The sequence below is a fragment of the Schistocerca cancellata genome, chromosome 2 (genome assembly GCF_023864275.1).
Source record: "Schistocerca cancellata isolate TAMUIC-IGC-003103 chromosome 2, iqSchCanc2.1, whole genome shotgun sequence".
Classification (NCBI taxonomy): domain Eukaryota; kingdom Metazoa; phylum Arthropoda; class Insecta; order Orthoptera; family Acrididae; genus Schistocerca; species Schistocerca cancellata.
The window spans coordinates 944,892,827-944,911,761 of record NC_064627.1 but is presented as its reverse complement, the minus strand read 5'-3'; the positions used below and the strand labels follow the sequence as shown (position 1 = coordinate 944,911,761).

The 18,935-nt window shown below is 43.7% G+C and overlaps 1 protein-coding gene across 4 annotated transcripts in view; it reads left to right on the top strand.

The window, feature by feature from the left end:
- LOC126162914 (endoplasmic reticulum-Golgi intermediate compartment protein 2) overlaps positions 1-18,935 on the top strand; it is a 93,973-nt gene that overhangs the window by 64,217 nt on the left and 10,821 nt on the right. For all 4 annotated transcript variants that reach the window (XM_049919726.1, XM_049919727.1, XM_049919728.1 and 1 more), the window contains exon 5: positions 3,595-3,845. In XM_049919726.1, the coding sequence (XP_049775683.1) occupies positions 3,595-3,845 (251 nt within the window). The remainder of the gene's footprint in view (positions 1-3,594; positions 3,846-18,935) is intronic.

The window sequence follows — 18,935 nt, the reverse complement described above, 5'->3', positions numbered from 1 at the left end:
GCAAGGTTCGCAGGAGAGCTTCTGTAAAGTTTGGAAGGTAGGAGACGAGGTACTGGCAGAAGTAAAGCTGTGAGTACCGGGCGTGAGTCGTGCTTCGGTAGCTCAGTTGGTAGAGCACTTGCCCGCGAAAGGCAAAGGTCCCGAGTTCGAGTCTCGGTCGGGCACACAGTTTTAATCTGCCAGGAAGTTTCATATCAGCGCACACTCCGCTGCAGAGTGAAAATCTCATTCTGGAAACATCCCCTAGGCTGTGGCTAAGCCATGTCTCCGCAATATCCTTTCTTTCAGGAGTGCTAGTTCTGCAAGTTTCGCAGGAGAGCTTCTGTAAAGTTTGGAAGGTAGGTGACGAGGTACTGGCAGAAGTAAAGCTGTGAGTACCGGGCGTGAGTCGTGCTTCGGTAGCTCAGTTGGTAGAGCACTTGCCCGCGAAAGGCAAAGGTCCCGAGTTCGAGTCTCGGTCGGGCACACAGTTTTAATCTGCCAGGAAGTTTCACATTCAGTTGTTTGCATACTGTGGCCAGCTCCTTCTGCATCCGCACACAGCATACACACACACACATGCTAACCACAATGAAGGTGGCTGTTATCTCTGTAGATAGTGAATGCCACGCTTCTTGCAAACTTGGTCTTAGCAAGGAAAACAAGTAGCATGCACCTGTGGTTCACTGTTGCTTCCTTGTAAGATGAAACCATCATTTCACTAGCGTATGTGTGTAGATAACCAAGGGCACCCATACCTGGGGGCAAAGGGGCCCATGCGTGCCCCCTAGCTCTCCGGGAGAGGAAAAAATATAGTGTAGTCAGGTGTTTTTCTTACAAGAAAATGATTTAAAAGTTCAGAACTGGAACTTTTTAATGGCTATTTACAAGTCACTATTCATATTCCAAAATATTAAAAGTACTCCAAACGGTCAGGTCTAGCACCTCCCCCCTCTCCCCTCCTCTCCGCTTCCATGCGCAATCGCGCGCGCTCGCGCGTGTACACACACACACACACACACACACACACACACACACACACACACACACACACACACAATCTATGGGCGCTCTGTTTTGCATGGAAAGGTCTGGATGAAAGTGCCTCCACATAAGATTATACTACTCCACTTGTTAAAACTTAATCAGGAGTTGATGAATATGATATTCATAGAAATATCATGATATCTCAGCACTGCCATCTGGCTGGAAACCATCGAGCTTTTCTTCAGTAGTGTACACTGGGAAAGTCTACATTCACAAAAAGGGCGGCTCGCCCTTAAGGACCAGGGAGGTGTGGCCCACCAGAACTTTTGTTGTATAATTTTATTCAGTGTACTTTTTCAATATTATATCAACCAGTTTGAGTATGACATGACTTTGATGTAGTACGAGCGACAGAGACCAGAGGTAATTTGGCTCAGTTCACATTGCTCCATTGCAGAGACACTGTGTTACTCTGAGCTGCTGGTAGGCAGGCCAGGCCTTACCACTACTCCTCAGTGTATCTTTCCACAGTGCCAAATCTCTTTCCTTTCATCACCCAATTTGTCCAGCACCAGGGCCAGTGTCAGGTGGTCCATACTCGCTCCACACGCCCGGCTTGTAAGACTGCAGTCACAGTGATGTGAAAAAGCAGTTTCCCTTCCTCCACTTCACCCCTTGCTGTACCATAGTTTAGGGCTAGCTTGGGTGGGCCCGCAGGATGGAGCATTTCATGTGTACCCCTGTTTCTCCGCACTCCAGTGGACCCTGCCGCCTCTCTCCGCTCCTTGCTGACCTGTCCACTCGTCTACACAATGTTTGTGGTCAGCTAGAGTGGACCCATAACCCCCCCCCCCCCCTTCCCCAGAAAACTACCTTACTGCAATTTTTTCCTACACAGATATAAGAAATTTGTAAGGTAAGTGTAGTAAAAATGAAACATTATTGAAAAGTATTACTTAAACATTGCACACGGCAAATTTAATGTATCATCGTAATAAACAGATTACATATTGTACAGACTGTCTAAAAGAATTGAAAGTAAAACAAAATCTATGTCTTATTGTTTGTGGCAGCTACTGTACATTAATTTTATCATAATAAAGACCAGATTTTATTTGTATCTATTAAATTATTAGCAGTGTATGAATCATTAACAGGAAATGAAAGAAAAAGGGCTATATTTAAGTTTTGAGAACACATTCTTTACCAAGAATTGTGTTCTTATAATTTTACTTTCCATTTTCTTGTTTTGAGTGCAGCAAATTGATTGATAATGTCAATCAAGTCAAATTTAGCAGCTGTGTCGTATTCGATTGACAAGAGAGCTGAATTTGGCAGTCTGCTTCACCTATACTCGACCAAAAGTAGTTTCCTTATCATCTTTAAATTGATGAAACTGCATTGAAATTGTCATAAATATCTTCGAAGCTATTTTGTTGAGTGGATAAGACTCTCATAACTGATACATTGGCAGGGGGAGGGGGGGTGGGGGGGGGGGGGAGGAATCAAAGTATCCAAATAGGAATCTGTGTCAGTGCTTGTTATCAGCTATTTCTTGTGCAATTTGAAAGCAGTTATTTCGTTAACTAGCTCTGCTGTGTTAATAATGCTTGAAACTCACGTCTTCTTACAAGTGTTTCGAAATGAATAAAGCAGGTTGTTTGCTAAAAGTGCCCTTTAATTTATTAAGTTGGAAGAGAAGCTAGAACTCTTATCAGTTAGGACACATCAACTAACTACAATACTACATACACATAGTACAAAAAGAGTTCATTTCAGTGCATGCTTTATTATTAGCTACAGTATTTCGTGGATTGGGCCTATATTTATAACAGAATTACCATATTTACTATTTTGTACTGTTTTTAAGCAGTAGTTATAATGGAAGGTTATGTAACAGACAATTCAGACCAATTCAGTTATAAAGTTTATTGCCTTTTTATATGAGCACCAGCCGCCACTACTTCACACAAATCGAAACAAGTTTGTTATAATTTTTTCAAGCTCAACAAAGACTCATCTGCCAAAAGAACAATCCATCTTTGGCCTGTCATCAAGTGTACATTTTGGCATGCCCATAGCAACAGAAAAAACTATTTGTAATGCAGTATATTTTTTAAATTTTGTCACATTACAGGATTTTATTACCATATCAAGTTGTTATCTGCATTTACACCTAAGCTGTGCCCTTTGAGTAACAGGGCAGAGTGAATGGCTGTAAATGTCTAAATGTTGAATATTGATAATATTGAATATCTGTAATATGTTTGTAAAATTGTTAGCTTTGACTGTGGACTGACTCCAGAAAGCCTAGTATTAAGAATGCACTGTGATTGTTGCTGCTTGTGCCATCTTTGGATACATATATTACTTGACTTCTCCAGTAATTCACCAGACATTTTAATGAAGTATGTATTGCATTGATATTATTTAGTTATCTTCATAAATTGATGTTGAATGAATTAAGCCTGATTATTACACAATTCCAGGTTTGCCTCAGAAAGAATGTCTGTGTATGAAATCTCTTTCAATGGGCTTGCATTTTGCTTTAAGTTCAGATATTTAGCTGCTACATTTGTGTGTAAATATGCTGATATCAATTTATTTACTCATTCTTTTTACTTTCAGGAATGTTCTCCCATCAGGACCTCCAAATGCATGTAGAGTATTTGGTAGCCTAGTGCTGAATAAAGTAGCTGGCAATTTTCATATTACTGCTGGCCGTTCACTTTCCTTACCTCGTGGGCATGTTCACATTTCAGCTTTTGTCTCGGATGCTGCATACAATTTTTCTCACCGTATTAATCGTTTCTCATTTGGGGATCCCAGTCCCGGAATAGTTCATCCCCTGGAAGGAGATGAAAAGATCACTGAGCAGAGTGAGTATACTTAACTTTTGAAAGTTTTATTTCAGTTTCCGAAACTTAGCAAGATTATTAGAGAACAAAAGCTGAGCCATAAAAAATTTTTTTTCTTAAGAAATGAGAATATTAATCAGGCTGTGTCAGCAGCAGATGTTGTCGGCCAAGTTTGATTCCATCAGAACAGTTGTGTGCAACAACTGTGATGTATTTCGAGAAAGGAAAAGGAATTCAGAAATCAGTCACAAATCCAATCTGTATTGTGTTGCAGATCTAGACTTCAGCTATTGAATAGTTATCCTCCATCTATTGAACAGCTATCCTCAGTGCTAAAAAATACAAGCAATTATATAGGAATTAGTAATCGAAAGATGTAACCTAAAACCGCATTTCATGATAGTAGTGACAACATATTAAGTAACGTACTGTTTAGACTTAGTCATTTACATTTGTCAAGCTTGTGACAACACATGTTACTATACAACCTTAACTTGTACTTAGCCAGATTCTAACTGAGGCTGTTGCTCACAGAGCAGTTCAACCAGCCACAGCTTAATTCATATGGCTAGAGCAGTGGTCTCTATACCACAAACATCAATGCAAAATTACTTGCTCAATTTTTTTGTGTGTAACATTTATATTAAAATTAAAAAATTAAAACCAAGACACCTGTATTACAATTAAATACTTTTGAGCTAAAGGAGATCTCTCACCAAAAAGCAGGAGCATTGAGTTATCGAGAGGTGCACACAAAAGAAAGAAAACTTACTAGCTTTCGCAGTTATCTTTTGGCATGCTAGAGTAAAACACACACACACACACACACACACACACACACACACACACACACACAAATCACCCACCTATGTCCCTTCATGGTGCCAGCTGGATTAACAGTGACAGTGCTGCATTTTGGCAGGTAGACCAGTTATGGCTGTAGTGTTGGGTGGGGTGGGGTGGGTAGGTACGTAGAGGGAGAGGACGATGTGTGACAGGGAGAGTCGGCCGAAGTGGCCGAGCGGTTCTAGGCGCTAGAGTCTGGTACCGCGCGGCCACTACGGTCGCAGGTTCGAATCCTGCCTCGGGCATGGATGTGTGTGATGTCCTTAGGTTAGTTAGGTTTAAGTAGTTCTAAGTTCTAGGGGACTGATGACCTCAGAAGTTGAGTCCCATAGTGCTCAGAGCCATTTGAACCATTTTGACAGGGAGAGGCACTGTGAGAGGATGGCTAGCAGCGGGGGGGAGAGGCAGCTGGTTTGTCATTGAAGAATGTGAGAGAGAAGGGTGGCTGGTGTATGATCTCAGCACATAATGCATGATTGTAGGGGCCAGTGGGAAGTGGCACACACTGAAGGCAACAATGTGATGTGAATTGGGAGAGAGGAACAGGACGGAAGAAGGGGAAGCTGTTGGGTAAAGGAAACGGGGACAGTGGGTTACTTGAGATTGCAGCTAAGACACTTATGGGAGTGGAGGATTGTTTTAAGGACAACTCCCATCTGTGTAATTCAGAGAAGCTGATAATGGAGGGAAGGATCTAGATGGCCCGGGTTGTGAGCATTCATTGAAATTGAGCATGTTGTACTCAGCTACATATTGTACCACTGGGTGGTCAATTTTGGTTTTGGCAACTGTTTAGCGGTGGTCATTCATCCTGGTCGACAGCTGGTTGGTAGTCATACCAACACAAAAAGCACTGCTGTTTGCTTTCACAGTTGGCCAGACTGAGGGACAGAATAAGCTTGTGATGGGACTAAAATAGGAGGCACTGGGTGGATGGATTGGGCAGGTTTTGCACCATGATCTAGCAATGTGAGCGGCAGTGGCCTAGGGATGGACTAGGATGTGGAGGAGGTTGGATGGGAGATGGAAACTACTTTAAGAGGAGTAGGAAAGAGCTTGGCTAGGATATCCTTCATTTCGGGCAGGATAAGAGATAATCAAACCTCTAGTGAAGTGTTGTTCCAGTCCAAGGTGATACTGGGTGATGGAGGAGAGAGGCACCCCCATGTAACTGATTTTTGGGCATGGTGGGAGGATTGAAGATGTGTGAGGATATGGCACCCAAAATCTGTTTGTGAACTGGGTTTTTGGAGGTACTGCCTGTTTGTGAAGACCTTTGTGAGGGAAGACCTTTGTGAGGCTTCCAACATACAGTGCAAAGGTGTTTTCATCACTGCTGATAAGTCATCAATGGGTGACTAGGCTGTATGGGAGCGAATTTTTGGTGTGGAAGGGATCGCCGAAATGCAGCAATGTTGGGTATTAGTGGGCTTAGTGTGGACAGATGTGTGGATGGAGCCATCAGAGAGATGGAAGCCAACATCCAGGAAGGTGACGCATTGGGTAGAGGAGGACCAGGTGAAATGGATCAGATGGAATTGTTAAGGTTGTGAAGGGATGACGGTAAGGTGTCTTGGTCCTGAGTCCAGGTCACAGAGGTATAATCAATGAATCTGAACCAGACAAGGGACTGGGAGTTTTGGAAAGCTATGAAGGTTTCCTTGGGATGGTCCATAAACAGGTTGGCATAGAAAGGTGTCATGAGGCTTCCCAAGCTGTGCCATGGATTTGTTTGTGTGCCTTCCTGTCAAAGGGAAAGTTGTCGTGAGGCAGGATATATTGGGCAATGCATATAAGGGATGAGGTGGTGGGTTTGGAGTCTGGAGGATGTTGGAAGAGGGAGTGTTTGATTGCAGCAAGGTGATGGGCATGGTGTACAAAACCACCTTATCTCCTTCAAAATACTCTCCATTCCAACTAATACATTTGTCCCATCGGTGCTTCCACTGTTCGAAACATTTTGTGTAGTAATCTTTAGAAATGGCTGACAGCTCCTCACTTGTTTTTTTTTTTCCTTCTTGACTTTTTCAGCGTTGTCAAATTGGTGCTCTTTCATGCGCTTTTTCATGTGTGAAAATAAGAAAGTCACTCGGAGCCAGGTCAGGCAAGTAAGCTGCATGGAGCAGCAGAACCATGTTATTTTTAGCCAAAAACTGTCTGACAGAGATGGCTGTATATGCAGGTGTGTTGTCGTGTTGGAAGAACCAATCTCCTGTCTGCCCAAATCTTCCATTAAAATTCACTGAACCAAGCTCCAAGATAAGCCACTAATCTCTTGACAGTTGATCAGTTGTCTGTTGATGGTTTGTGAGCGCAAGTTCTTGAAATTTTTCAATATTATCATTGATTCGGGCAGTTGATGGATGTCCAGAATGAGGTTTTTCATTAGTCGACATGTCGCCATTTTTAAATCGAACAAACCACTTGTACACTTTATTTTTTTTCCATAGCATCATCTTGGTAAGCTGTTTCCAACATTAAAACAGTTTCAGCAGCATTTTTACTGAGTAGAAAACAAAATTTCACAATGTTCACTTAAACTTGCCATCATAAAAAATGAAAAAAGAACAGAACAGCACTAGCAAAAACAATCACTGCAGATGAACAGAACAAGCCAGGTTGACAACACAGGCAGTACTGAACTGGCAATGAGTTTTGCTGTACACGCCTATTGGCAGAAATGCGTACCACATAAGTTCTGCCCATGGCAGTGGTATTCTAGCTTTCCCCCCCCCCCCCCCCCCCCCCCCCCCCCCTCTTGTATGTGGAGGTGGCATCAGCAATGATGACTAGGGATTCAAGAGGTAAAGGGGTGCATATGGTGGTGAGTCGCGAAAGAAGTGCCACTGCTCTGATTATATCTCCTGCTGCCCTAAAATGGGGGACATCCTGCGCAAGATCTTCCCTACCCTGCCTGAAGTGGTCTAGTCCATCCCATCACAGGCTTCTCATACCCTATCAGAGGGCAGGTCACCTGTGAAAGCAGCCATATCATATACCAAATCTGCTGCAAATACTGACAGTTTTTTATGTCAGTATAATTACCAGCCAACTGTCCACTAGGGTGAATGGCCACTGCCAAACTGTTACCAAAACCACAGTTGACCACCTGGTGGCACAACATGGAGCTGAGCACATGTTCAGTTTGAATGACTGCTTCACAACCTGAGCCATTTGGATCCTTCCTTCCACTACCAGTTTCTCGGGACTATGCAGATGGGAGTTATCCTTACAACACATCCTCTGATTCCATAATTGTCCTGGTCCCAGTCTCAGGTAAACCACTGATCCCACACCTTTACTCAACCATTTCCCCTTCCTCCATCTTCTCATACCTCCCATTTCATATCCCTACATCACCTTCAGCATGCGCCACTCCTGACCAGCTCCCACAATCATGCATGATGTGCTGAACCCACATACCTGCCACTCCTCCCTCCAGCATTCCTAGCCAGCAAACCGCCTTGCCTCCCTCTCAGCTGCTAACTGCCCATTCTCAGGCCCTCTCACTACCTGCTACCTCCCTCTCCCTCTACCCACCCCATCCGACACTATCCCCACCACAACCAGTCCACCTGGGAAAATACAGCATTGGCACTGTTAGTCCCGCAGGTAGTGGCATAGTTCTCCAAAAGCTAGCAAGTTTCCTTTCTTTTGTGGGTGTGCCCATCTGCTTTTTGCTGAGTGGTCCCTTTTATTCCAAAACTATTCCCATTCTAAAGAACTTTTCTACATTTATTCCAGTTAAAAATTTTGGAATAAAGCAAATACATGTTACAATATTACATATCACATTGAACAATGGAAAATCCAGGATGGAATGTAACAATATTAGAGAATGAAAGCTGCTACTCACCATATAGCGGAGATGCTGAGTCACAATAGGCACAACAAAAAGATTCATTAGTCACTGTCCTCACCCATCCAGCCCACTCCCTGTTCACATTTCAGCACTACACAGCCGTCATTTCACTGCCATACATAGTCTTTTAATTTCTTTTAATGTCTTTCCTTTCCACTACTTTCCCCTTCGCCCCCCTCCCCACCTTCTCTCCTGTCCTCCGTCTAAATTGCAGTACTTCACTGTCCACCACCCCCACCATACTATCCCTCCCCCTCCCCACCCCACCCCAGCCTCCTCCTTATCCCCACCCAGTCACCACTTCCATCATGCACTGGTGCTGCTGCTTGCAATGTGGTTTCAGTTGCCTGAGACTGCAGACATATGTGCAAGTAGAGAGAGAGAGAGAGAGAGAGAGAGAGAGAGAGAGAGAGAGTGTGTGTGTGTGTGTGTGTGTGTGTGTGTGTGTGTGTGTGCGCGCGTCTGTCTTGTTGACAAAGGCCTTAATGGCCAAAAGCTATAATTGTGTGAATCTTTTTCTTGTGCCTATCACAACTCCGCATCTCCACTATATGGTGAGTAGCAACTATCCTTCTCTAATATTGTTACATATCACATTGAATTAGTGAAAAAATTGACCCACTGAATAAATGCGAAAAACAACTTCACATACTATAGGACAGTTTTTCATGAAAACTATACCTTGATAAAAACCTAGAGTAACCAACCATACTCATTGATAATCATTAAAGTTTGGTCTGTTAAAAATACCTATCTCAATCAAGTTGATCATCATATGGATTGCAGTGCGTTAGCTGCAGGGAAGGAAAGGTGTGACTAATTGCTTTATACCTGAACTTCTAAGAGATCAATACAAATTGTGAGAACAAAATTTATTATTACATGAGAATGTTGTTTGTCCTCTAATTTTTTGCTATTATCATACTTGTTAATATTTTAATGTTAATTTCACCCAATACATTTTCAATCAATCTCGTAGAAATTTAGGTATACGGCAGTTTGTGCACACCATTTCTGCAGCTAAAGCTGTGCAATCCATACAGTTTTATTACAATAATTAAGCTTCGTATTTTTAACAGTTGACACTGAAATGATAACCTTTGAGTATAACTGGTTACTCTAGGCTTTTATTGTGGTATATTTTTCATGAAAAAATGTTTTATGGTATTTTAAATTGTTTTTACACATTTGTTCAGTGGGTCAATTTTTCCAATAATTCAACGTTATCTCTAATATTAAAACATGTATTTGCTTTGTGCCAAAATTGTTAATTGTAGTAAAGGTTACTTGCTTTTAGTTTTTTAATTTAATATCAATTTCATATAAAAATTAATGGGTAATTTTTGTTGATGATAGTGGTATAGATGGTGTTGCTCTACCAATATCATGTAAGCAGCGCCTGTTTGTATTGCTGTATACACAACAGCCTCAGTTAAAATCTGACTATGTACATGTGAAAGTCATATTGTAACATGTGTTGTCACAAGATTGACAAGTCTATATGACTGAGTTTAAATGGTACATTAACTAACATGTTGTCACTGCTATTGTAAACTGTGATTTTAGTTTACATCTTTTAATTACTGATTCTAATATAATACTGTATCTTGTGTTTTTAGCACTGAGGAGAGCTTAAATGTAGATCGTCAGTAAAATACAGATTGAATCTGCAACTGATTGCTGAATTCCTTCTCTTTTTTTGAAATGTTGTCAAGTTAAGCTTTCCATTCTGCAAACGTTTTATATTTCATCATTTCCAAATATCTCACTAAGTATCACCATGCAAGGTGGCATAGTGGTTAAGGCAATGGTATATATTCAGAGAAGAATCCTGATTCAATTCTCCATTTAGCCACTTGGTTTTAGGCTCCTGTAGTTTCCCTAAACCTTTTAAGGCAAATGCACTTATGCTTTCATACAAAAGGCTTTGTTAGATTTATTACTCCATAATTGTTTGGTTTAATGATGTGTTCCATCTCTAATGACCTTATTGTCATGATATTCCTTCTTTTCCTAGGGTAGTATCAGTGCAGTGTTGAAGGAAAGTCTTTACTGTGGACGTGTGATAAAACCAACAAATTGCATGAACAATGTATAAATTTTGTATAAACCAGTAATTAAAGGAAACAACAAGTTTACTGTTACCAGTCACTGTTTATTTATCTCCACGATGCATTTCAAAGGCTTAAACCTCTATCATCAGATGGATTTACATTTGTAGTGTGACATTTGTGTGTGTGTGTGTGTGTGTGTGTGTGTGTGTGTGTTATGATTTTTGGAGGAACTTGTGGCAATGTATAGTGGAGAAATAAAACACTATATTGGAACTTGGTTTTCGGTTTCTTTTTCCCCCTAAGGTAAGTCTTTCCGCTCCCGGGATTGGAATATATATATATATATATATATATATATATATATATATATATATATATATATGAATATAATAGAGGGAAACATTCCACGTGGGAAAAATATATTTAAAAAGAAAGATGATGAGACTTACCAAACAAAAGCGCTGGCAGGTCGATAGACACACAAACAAACACAAACATACACACAAAATCTAGCTTTCACAACCAACGGTTGCCTCGTCAGGAAAGAGGGAAGGAGAAGGAAAGACAAAAGGATATGGGTTTTAAGGGAGAGGGTAAGGAGTCATTCCAATCCCGGGAGCGGAAAGACTTACCTTAGGGGGAAAAAAGGACAGGTGTACACTCGCACACACACACATATCCATCCATACATACAAGACACAAGCAGACATTTGTAAAGGCCTTTTAAATTTACAAGTTCATTTAAGGCAATCCCCACAGGCGAGTCCAAAGAAGCCAAAATCTGGCTCACCCATCCAAGAAACATCCACTCAGGGACAGAGGCACTCAAACAAAAGCGCTGGCAGGTCGATAGACACACAAACAAACACAAACATACACACAAAATCTAGCTTTCACAACCAACGGTTGCCTCGTCAGGAAAGAAGGAAGGAGAAGGAAAGACAAAAGGATATGGGTTTTAAGGGAGAGGGTAAGGAGTCATTCCAATCCCGGGAGCGGAAAGACTTACCTTAGGGGGAAAAAAGGACAGGTGTACACTCGCACACACACACATATCCATCCATACATACAAGACACAAGCAGACATTTGTAAAGGCAAAGAGTTTGAGCAGAGATGTCAGTCGGGACGGAAGTATAGAGGCAAAGATGATGTTGAAAGACAGGTGAGGTATGAGCGGCGGCAGATTGAAATTAGGAATTAGCGGAGATTGAGGCCTGGCGGATAGCGAGAAGAGAGGATATGCTGAAGGGCAAGTTCCCATCTCCGGAGTTCTGACAGGTTGGTGTTAGTGGGAAGTATCCAGATAACCCGGACGGTGTAACACTGTGCCAAGATGTGCTGGCCGTGCACCAAGGCATGTTTAGCCACAGGGTGATCCTCATTACCAACAAACACTGTCTGCCTGTGTCCATTCATGCGAATGGACAGTTTGTTGCTGGTCATTCCCACATAGAACGCTTCACAGTGTAGGCAGGTCAGTTGGTAAATCACGTGGGTGCTTTCACACGTGGCTCTGCCTTTGATCGTGTACACCTTCTGGGTTACAGGACTGGAATAGGTGGTGGTGGGAGGGTGCATGGGACAGGTTTTACACCGGGGACGGTTACAGGGGTAGGAGCCAGAGGGTAGGGAAGGTGGTTTGGGGATTTCATAGGGATGAACTAAGAGGTTACGAAGGTTGGGTGGACGGCGGAAAGACACTCTTGGTGGAGTGGGGAGGATTTCATGAAGGATGGATCTCATTTCAGGGCAGGATTTGAGGAAGTCGTATCCCTGCTGGAGAGCCACATTCAGAATCTGATCCAGTCCTGGAAAGTATCCTGTCACAAGTGGGGCACTTTTGGGGTTCTTCTGTGGAGGGTTCCGGGTTTGAGGAGATGAGGAAGTGGCTCTGGTTATTTGCTTCTGTACAAGGTCGGGAGGGTAGTTACGGGATGCAAAAGCTGTTTTCAGGTTGTTGGTGTAATGGTTCAAGGATTCCGGACTGGAGCAGATTCGTTTGCCACGAAGACCTAGGCTGTAGGGAAGGGACCGTTTGATGTGGAATGGGTGGCAGCTGTCATAATGGAGGTACTGTTGCTTGTTGGTGGGTTTGATGTGGACGGACGTGTGAAGCTGGCCATTGGACAGGTGGAGGTCAACGTCAAGGAAAGTGGCATGGGATTTAGAGTAGGACCAGGTGAATCCGATGGAACCAAAGGAGTTGAGGTTGGAGAGGAAATTCTGGAGTTCTTCTTCACTGTGAGACCAGATCATGAAAATGTCATCAATAAATCTGTACCAAACTTTGGGTTGGCAGGCCTGGGTAACCAAGAAGGCTTCCTCTAAGCGACCCATGAATAGGTTGGCGTACGAGGGGGCCATCCTGGTACCCATGGCTGTTCCCTTTAATTGTTGGTATGTCTGGCCTTCAAAAGTGAAGAAGTTGTGGGTCAGGATGAAGCTGGCTAAGGTAATGAGGAAAGAGGTTTTAGGTAGGGCGGCAGGTGATCGGCGTGAAAGGAAGTGCTCCATCGCAGCGAGGCCCTGGACATGCGGAATATTTGTGTATAAGGAAGTGGCATCAATGGTTACAAGGATGGTTTCCGGGGGTAACAGACTGGGTAGGGATTCCAGGCGTTCGAGAAAGTGGTTGGTGTCTTTGATGAAGGATGGGAGACTGCATGTAATGGGTTGAAGGTGTTGATCTACGTAGGCAGAGATGCGTTCTGTGGGGGCTTGGTAACCAGCTACAATGGGACGGCCGGGATGATTGGGTTTGTGAATTTTGGGAAGAAGGTAGAAGGTAGGGGTGCGGGGTGTTGGTGGGGTCAGGAGGTTGATGGAGTCAGGTGAAAGGTTTTGTAGGGGGCCTAAGGTTCTGAGGATTCCTTGAAGCTCCGCCTGGACATCAGGAATGGGATTACCATGGCAAACTTTGTAAGTGGTGTTGTCTGAAAGCTGACGCAGTCCCTCAGCCACATACTCCCGACGATCAAGTACCACAGTCGTGGAACCCTTGTCCGCCGGAAGAATGACGATGGATTGGTCAGCCTTCAGATCACGCATAGCTTGGGCTTCAGCAGTGGTGATGTTGGGAGTAGGATTGAGGTTTTTTAAGAAGGATTGAGAGGCAAGGCTGGAAGTCAGAAATTCCTGGAAGGTTTGGAGAGGGTGATTTTGAGGAAGAGGAGGTGGGTCCCGCTGTGACGGAGGACGGAACTGTTCCAGGCATGGTTCAATTTGGATAGTATCTTGGGGAGTTGGATCATTAGGAGTAGGATTAGGATCATTTTTCTTCGTGGCAAAGTGATATTTCCAGCAGAGAGTACGGGTGTAGGACAGTAAATCTTTGACAAGGGCTGTTTGGTTAAATCTGGGAGTGGGGCTGAAGGTGAGGCCTTTGGATAGGACAGAGGTTTCGGATTGGGAGAGAGGTTTGGAGGAGAGGTTGACTACTGAATTGGGGTGTTGTGGTTCCAGAGTGTGTTGATTGGAATTTTGAGGTTTTGGAGGGAGTGGAGCTGGAAGTGGGAGATTGAGTAGATGGGAGAGACTGGGTTTGTGTGCAATGAGAGGAGGTTGAGGTTTGCTGGAAAGGTTGTGAAGGGTGAGTGAGTTGCCTTTCCGGAGGTGGGAAACCAGGAGATTGGATAGTTTTTTAAGGTGGAGGGTGGCATGCTTTTCTAATTTGCGGTTGGCCTCTAGGAGGATGCTCTGAACAACCGGTGTGGATGTGGGAGAGGAAAGATTGAGGACTTTTATTAGGGACAGGAGTTGATGGGTGTGTTGATTGGCTGAGTGGATGTGTAGGTGAAGGATTATGTGGGTGAGGGCAATGGATTGTTCGGTTTGGAACTGGTATAGGGACTGATGGAAAGAAGGGTTGCAGCCAGAGATGGGAACTTTAAGTGTGAGGCCTTTGGGGGTGATGCCAAATGTCAGACAAGCCTGAGAAAATAAAATATGGGAGTGTAATCTGGCTAGGGCGAAGGCATGTTTGCGGAGGGAATGTAAATAAAACTTAATGGGGTCGTTGTGGAGGTGTTGTGAGGGTGACATGGTACTAGAAGGTGGAAAGTGGAACACGAGGCTGAAATGAAAATGAAAATAAATATAAAAATATATGGGGAGAGATAAAGGTAAAACTAGAAAGCAAATGGAGATCTGGTGTGAAAAAAGGCGAAAAAGGGTTGGTTATAGCTGGGCTGTGTTGATCCTGTGGTGAACTTGTGTAGGTAGATAATGATGTGCATAAAGGTTAGTGCCGCCAAAACACGTTAAAGGGTGGAGAAATACGGGAAAATTTCGAAAAAACTACGTGAGGATGTATTAAAAGGGTGGTTTGGTGGTGGCAGATTATGGAAATGAAGCTAACAATTGTCTGATGAAGAAATAATGACGTTAAAACCTGTGGGAAGCGGCTAAAAATGATCGATGATGTGAGAAAAACGGAACTGGAAATAAAGCAAAATATATTAAAACTAGCCGAAAAGGTTGTTTAATAGCTGAAAGGAACTGTTTGTGAACTGGAAACGGTGGATTTTATAGCAGCGGTAGTGTTGAAAGTGGAAAAAATGTCTGCTTGTGTCTTGTATGTATGGATGGATATGTGTGTGTGTGCGAGTGTACACCTGTCCTTTTTTCCCCCTAAGGTAAGTCTTTCCGCTCCCGGGATTGGAATGACTCCTTACCCTCTCCCTTAAAACCCATATCCTTTTGTCTTTCCTTCTCCTTCCCTCTTTCCTGACGAGGCAACCGTTGGTTGCGAAAGCTAGATTTTGTGTGTATGTTTGTGTTTGTTTGTGTGTCTATCGACCTGCCAGCGCTTTTGTTTGGTAAGTCTCATCATCTTTCTTTTTATATATATATATATATATATATATATATATATATATATATATAGACACACCTAAAAACAAAGATGATGTGACTTACCAAATGAAAGTGCTGGCAGGTCGACAGACACACAAACGAACACAAACATACACACAAAATTCAAGCTTTCGCAACAAACTGTTGCCTCATCAGGAAAGAGGGAAGGAGAGGGAAAGACGAAAGGATGTGGGTTTTAAGGGAGAGGGTAAGGAGTCATTCCAGTCCCGGGAGCGGAAAGACTTACCTTAGGGGGAAAAAAGGATGGGTATACACTCGCACACACACACACATATCCATCCACACATATACAGACACAAGCAGACATATTTAAATAACGCTTTCCCTTTACAAATGTCTGCTTGTGTCTGTGTATGTGTGGATGGATATGTGTGTGTGTGTGCGAGTGTATACCTGTCCTTTTTTCCCCCTAAGGTAAGTCTTTCCGCTCCCGGGATTGGAATGACTCCTTACCCTCTCCCTTAAAACCCATATCCTTTTGTCTTTCCTTCTCCTTCCCTCTATCCTGACGAGGCAACCGTTGGTTGCGAAAGCTAGAATTTTGTGTGTTTGTTTGTGTGTCTATCGACCTGCCAGCGCTTTTGTTTGGTAAGTCTCATCATCTTTCTTTTTAAATATATTTTTCCCACGTGGAATGTTTCCCTCTATATATATATATATATATGAAAATGTGTATATATAAAAATGTCTGCTTGTGTCTGTGTATGTGCGGATGGATATGTGTGTGTGTGTGTGTGAGCGAGTGTATACCTGTCCTTTTTTCCCCCTAAGGTAAGTCCTTCCTCTCCCGGGATTGGAATGACTCCTTACCCTCTCCCTTAAATCCCACATCCTTTCATCTTTCCCTCTCCTTCTCTGTTTCCTGACGAAGCAACCAGGGGTTGCGAAAGCTTGAATTTTGTGTGTATGTTTGTGTGTCTATCGACCTGCCAGCGCTTTTGTTTGGTAAGTCTCATCATCTTTCAAGTGGGAGAAATATATCTAAATACAAAGAAGCTGTAACTTACTAAACGAAAGCATTGGTATGTTGATAAAGACAATAAAAAACACACAAACACACACACAAAATTCAAGCTTTCGCAACCCATGGTTGCTTCATCCGGAAAGAGAGAAGGAGAGGGAAAGACGAAAGGATGTGGGTTTTAAGGGGGAGGGTAAGGAGTCTTTCCAATCCCGGGAGCGGAAAGACTTACCTTAGGGGGAAAAAAAGGACAGGTATACACTCGCGTGTACACACACACATCCATCTGCACATATACAGACACAAGCAGACATATGTAAAGGCAAAGAGTGTGGGCAGAGATGTCAGTCGAGGCAGAAGTACAGAGGCAGAGATGTTGTTGAATGACAGGTGAGGTATGAGCGGCAGCAACTTGAAATTAGCAGAGGTTGAGGCCTGGTGGGTAACGGGAAGAGAGGATATATTGAAGGGCAAGTTCCCATCTCCGGAGTTCTGACAGGTTGGTGTTAGTGGGAAGTATCCAGATAACCCGGACGGTGTAACACTGTGCCAAGATGTGCTGGCCGTGCACCAAGGCATATTTAGCCACAGGGTGATTCTCATTACCAACAAACACTGTTTGCCTGTGTCCATTCATGCGAATGGACAGTTTGTTGTTGGTCATTCCCACATATATAGCTTCACAGTGTATGCAGGTCAGTTGGTAAATCACGTGGGTGCTTTCACACGTGGCTCTGCCTTTGATCGTGTACACCTTCCGGGTTACAGGACTGGAGTAGGTGGTGGTGGGAGGGTGCATGGGACAGGTTTTACACCAGGGGCGGTTACAAGGGTAGGAGCCAGAGGGTAGGGAAGGTGGTTTGGGGATTTCATAGGGATGAACCAAGAGGTTACGAAGGTTAGGTGGACGGCAGAAAGACACTCTTGGTGGAGTGGGGAGGATTTCATGAGGGATGGATCTCATTTCAGGGCAGGATTTGAGGAAGTCGTATCCCTGCTGGAGAGCCACATTCAGAGTCTGATCCAGTCCCGGAAAGTATCCTGTCACAAGTGGGGCATGTTTGGGGTTCTTCTGTGGGAGGTTCTGGGTTTGAGGGGATGAGGAAGTGGCTCTGGTTATTTGCTTTTGTACCAGGTTGGGAGGGTAGTTGCGGGATGTGAAAGGTGTTTTCAGGTTGTTTGTGTAATGGTTCAGGGGTTCAGGACTGAAGCAGATTCGTTTGCCACGAAGACCTAGGCTGTAGGGAAGGGACCGTTGGTTATGGAATGGGTGGCAGCTGTCATAATGGAGGTACTGTTGCTTGTTGGTGGGTTTGATGTGGACAGATGTGTGAAGCTGACGGTTGGACAGATGGAGGTCAACGTCAAGGAAAGTGGCATGGGATTTGGAGTAGGACCAGGTGAATCTGATGGAACCAAAGGAGTTGAGGTTGGAGAGGAAATTCTGGAGTTCTTCTTCACTGTGAGATGTTGTGAATAAATCTGTACCAAACTTTGGGTTGGCAGGCCTGAGTAACCAAGAAGGCTTCCTCTAAGCAACCCATGAATAGTTTGGCGTGTGAGGGGGCCATCCTGGTACCCATGGCTGTTCCCTTTAATTGTTGGTATGTCTGGCCTTCGAAAGTGAAGAAGTTGTGGGTCAGGATGAAGCTGGCTTAGGTAATGAGGAAAGAGGTTTTAGGTAGGGTGGCAAGTGATCGGCGTGAAAGGAAGTGCTCAATCGCAGCGAGGCCCTGGACGTGCAGAATATTTGTGTATAAGGAAGTGGCATCAGTGGTTACAAGGATGGTTTCCAGGGGTACCAGATTAGGTAAGGATTCCAGGCGTTCGAGAAAGTGGTTGGTGTCTTTGATGAAGGATGGGAGACTGCATGTAATGGGTTGAAGGTGATGATCTACATAGGCAGAGATACGTTCTGTGGGGGCTTGGTAACCAGCTACAATGGGGTGGCCGGGATGATTGGGTTTGTGAATTTTAGGAAGTAGGTAGAAGGTAGGGGTGTGAGGTGTCGGTGGGGTCAGGAGGTTGATGGAGTCAGGTGAAAGGTTTTGTAGGGGGCCTAAGGTTCTGAGGATTCCTTGAAGCTCTGCCTGGACATCAGGAATGGGATTACCTTGGCAAACTTTGTATGTAGTGTTGTCTGAATGCTGACGCAGTCTCTCATCCACATACTTCTGACGATCAAGTACCACGGTCGTGGAACCCTTGTCCGCCAGAAGAATGACGATGGATTGGTCAGCCTTCAGATCATGGATAGCCTGGGCTTCAGCAGTGGTGATGTTGGGAGTAGGATTAAAGTTTTTCAAGAAGGATTGAGAAGCAAGGCTGGGAGTGAGAAATTCCTGGAAGGTTTGGAGAGGGCGATTTTGAGGAAGAGGAGGTGGGTCCCGCTGTGACGGAGGACGGAACTGTTCCAGGCAGGGTTCAATTTGGATAGTGTCTTGGGGAGTTGGATCATTAGGAGTGGGATTAGGATTATTTTTCTTCATGGCAAAGTGATATTTCCAGCAGA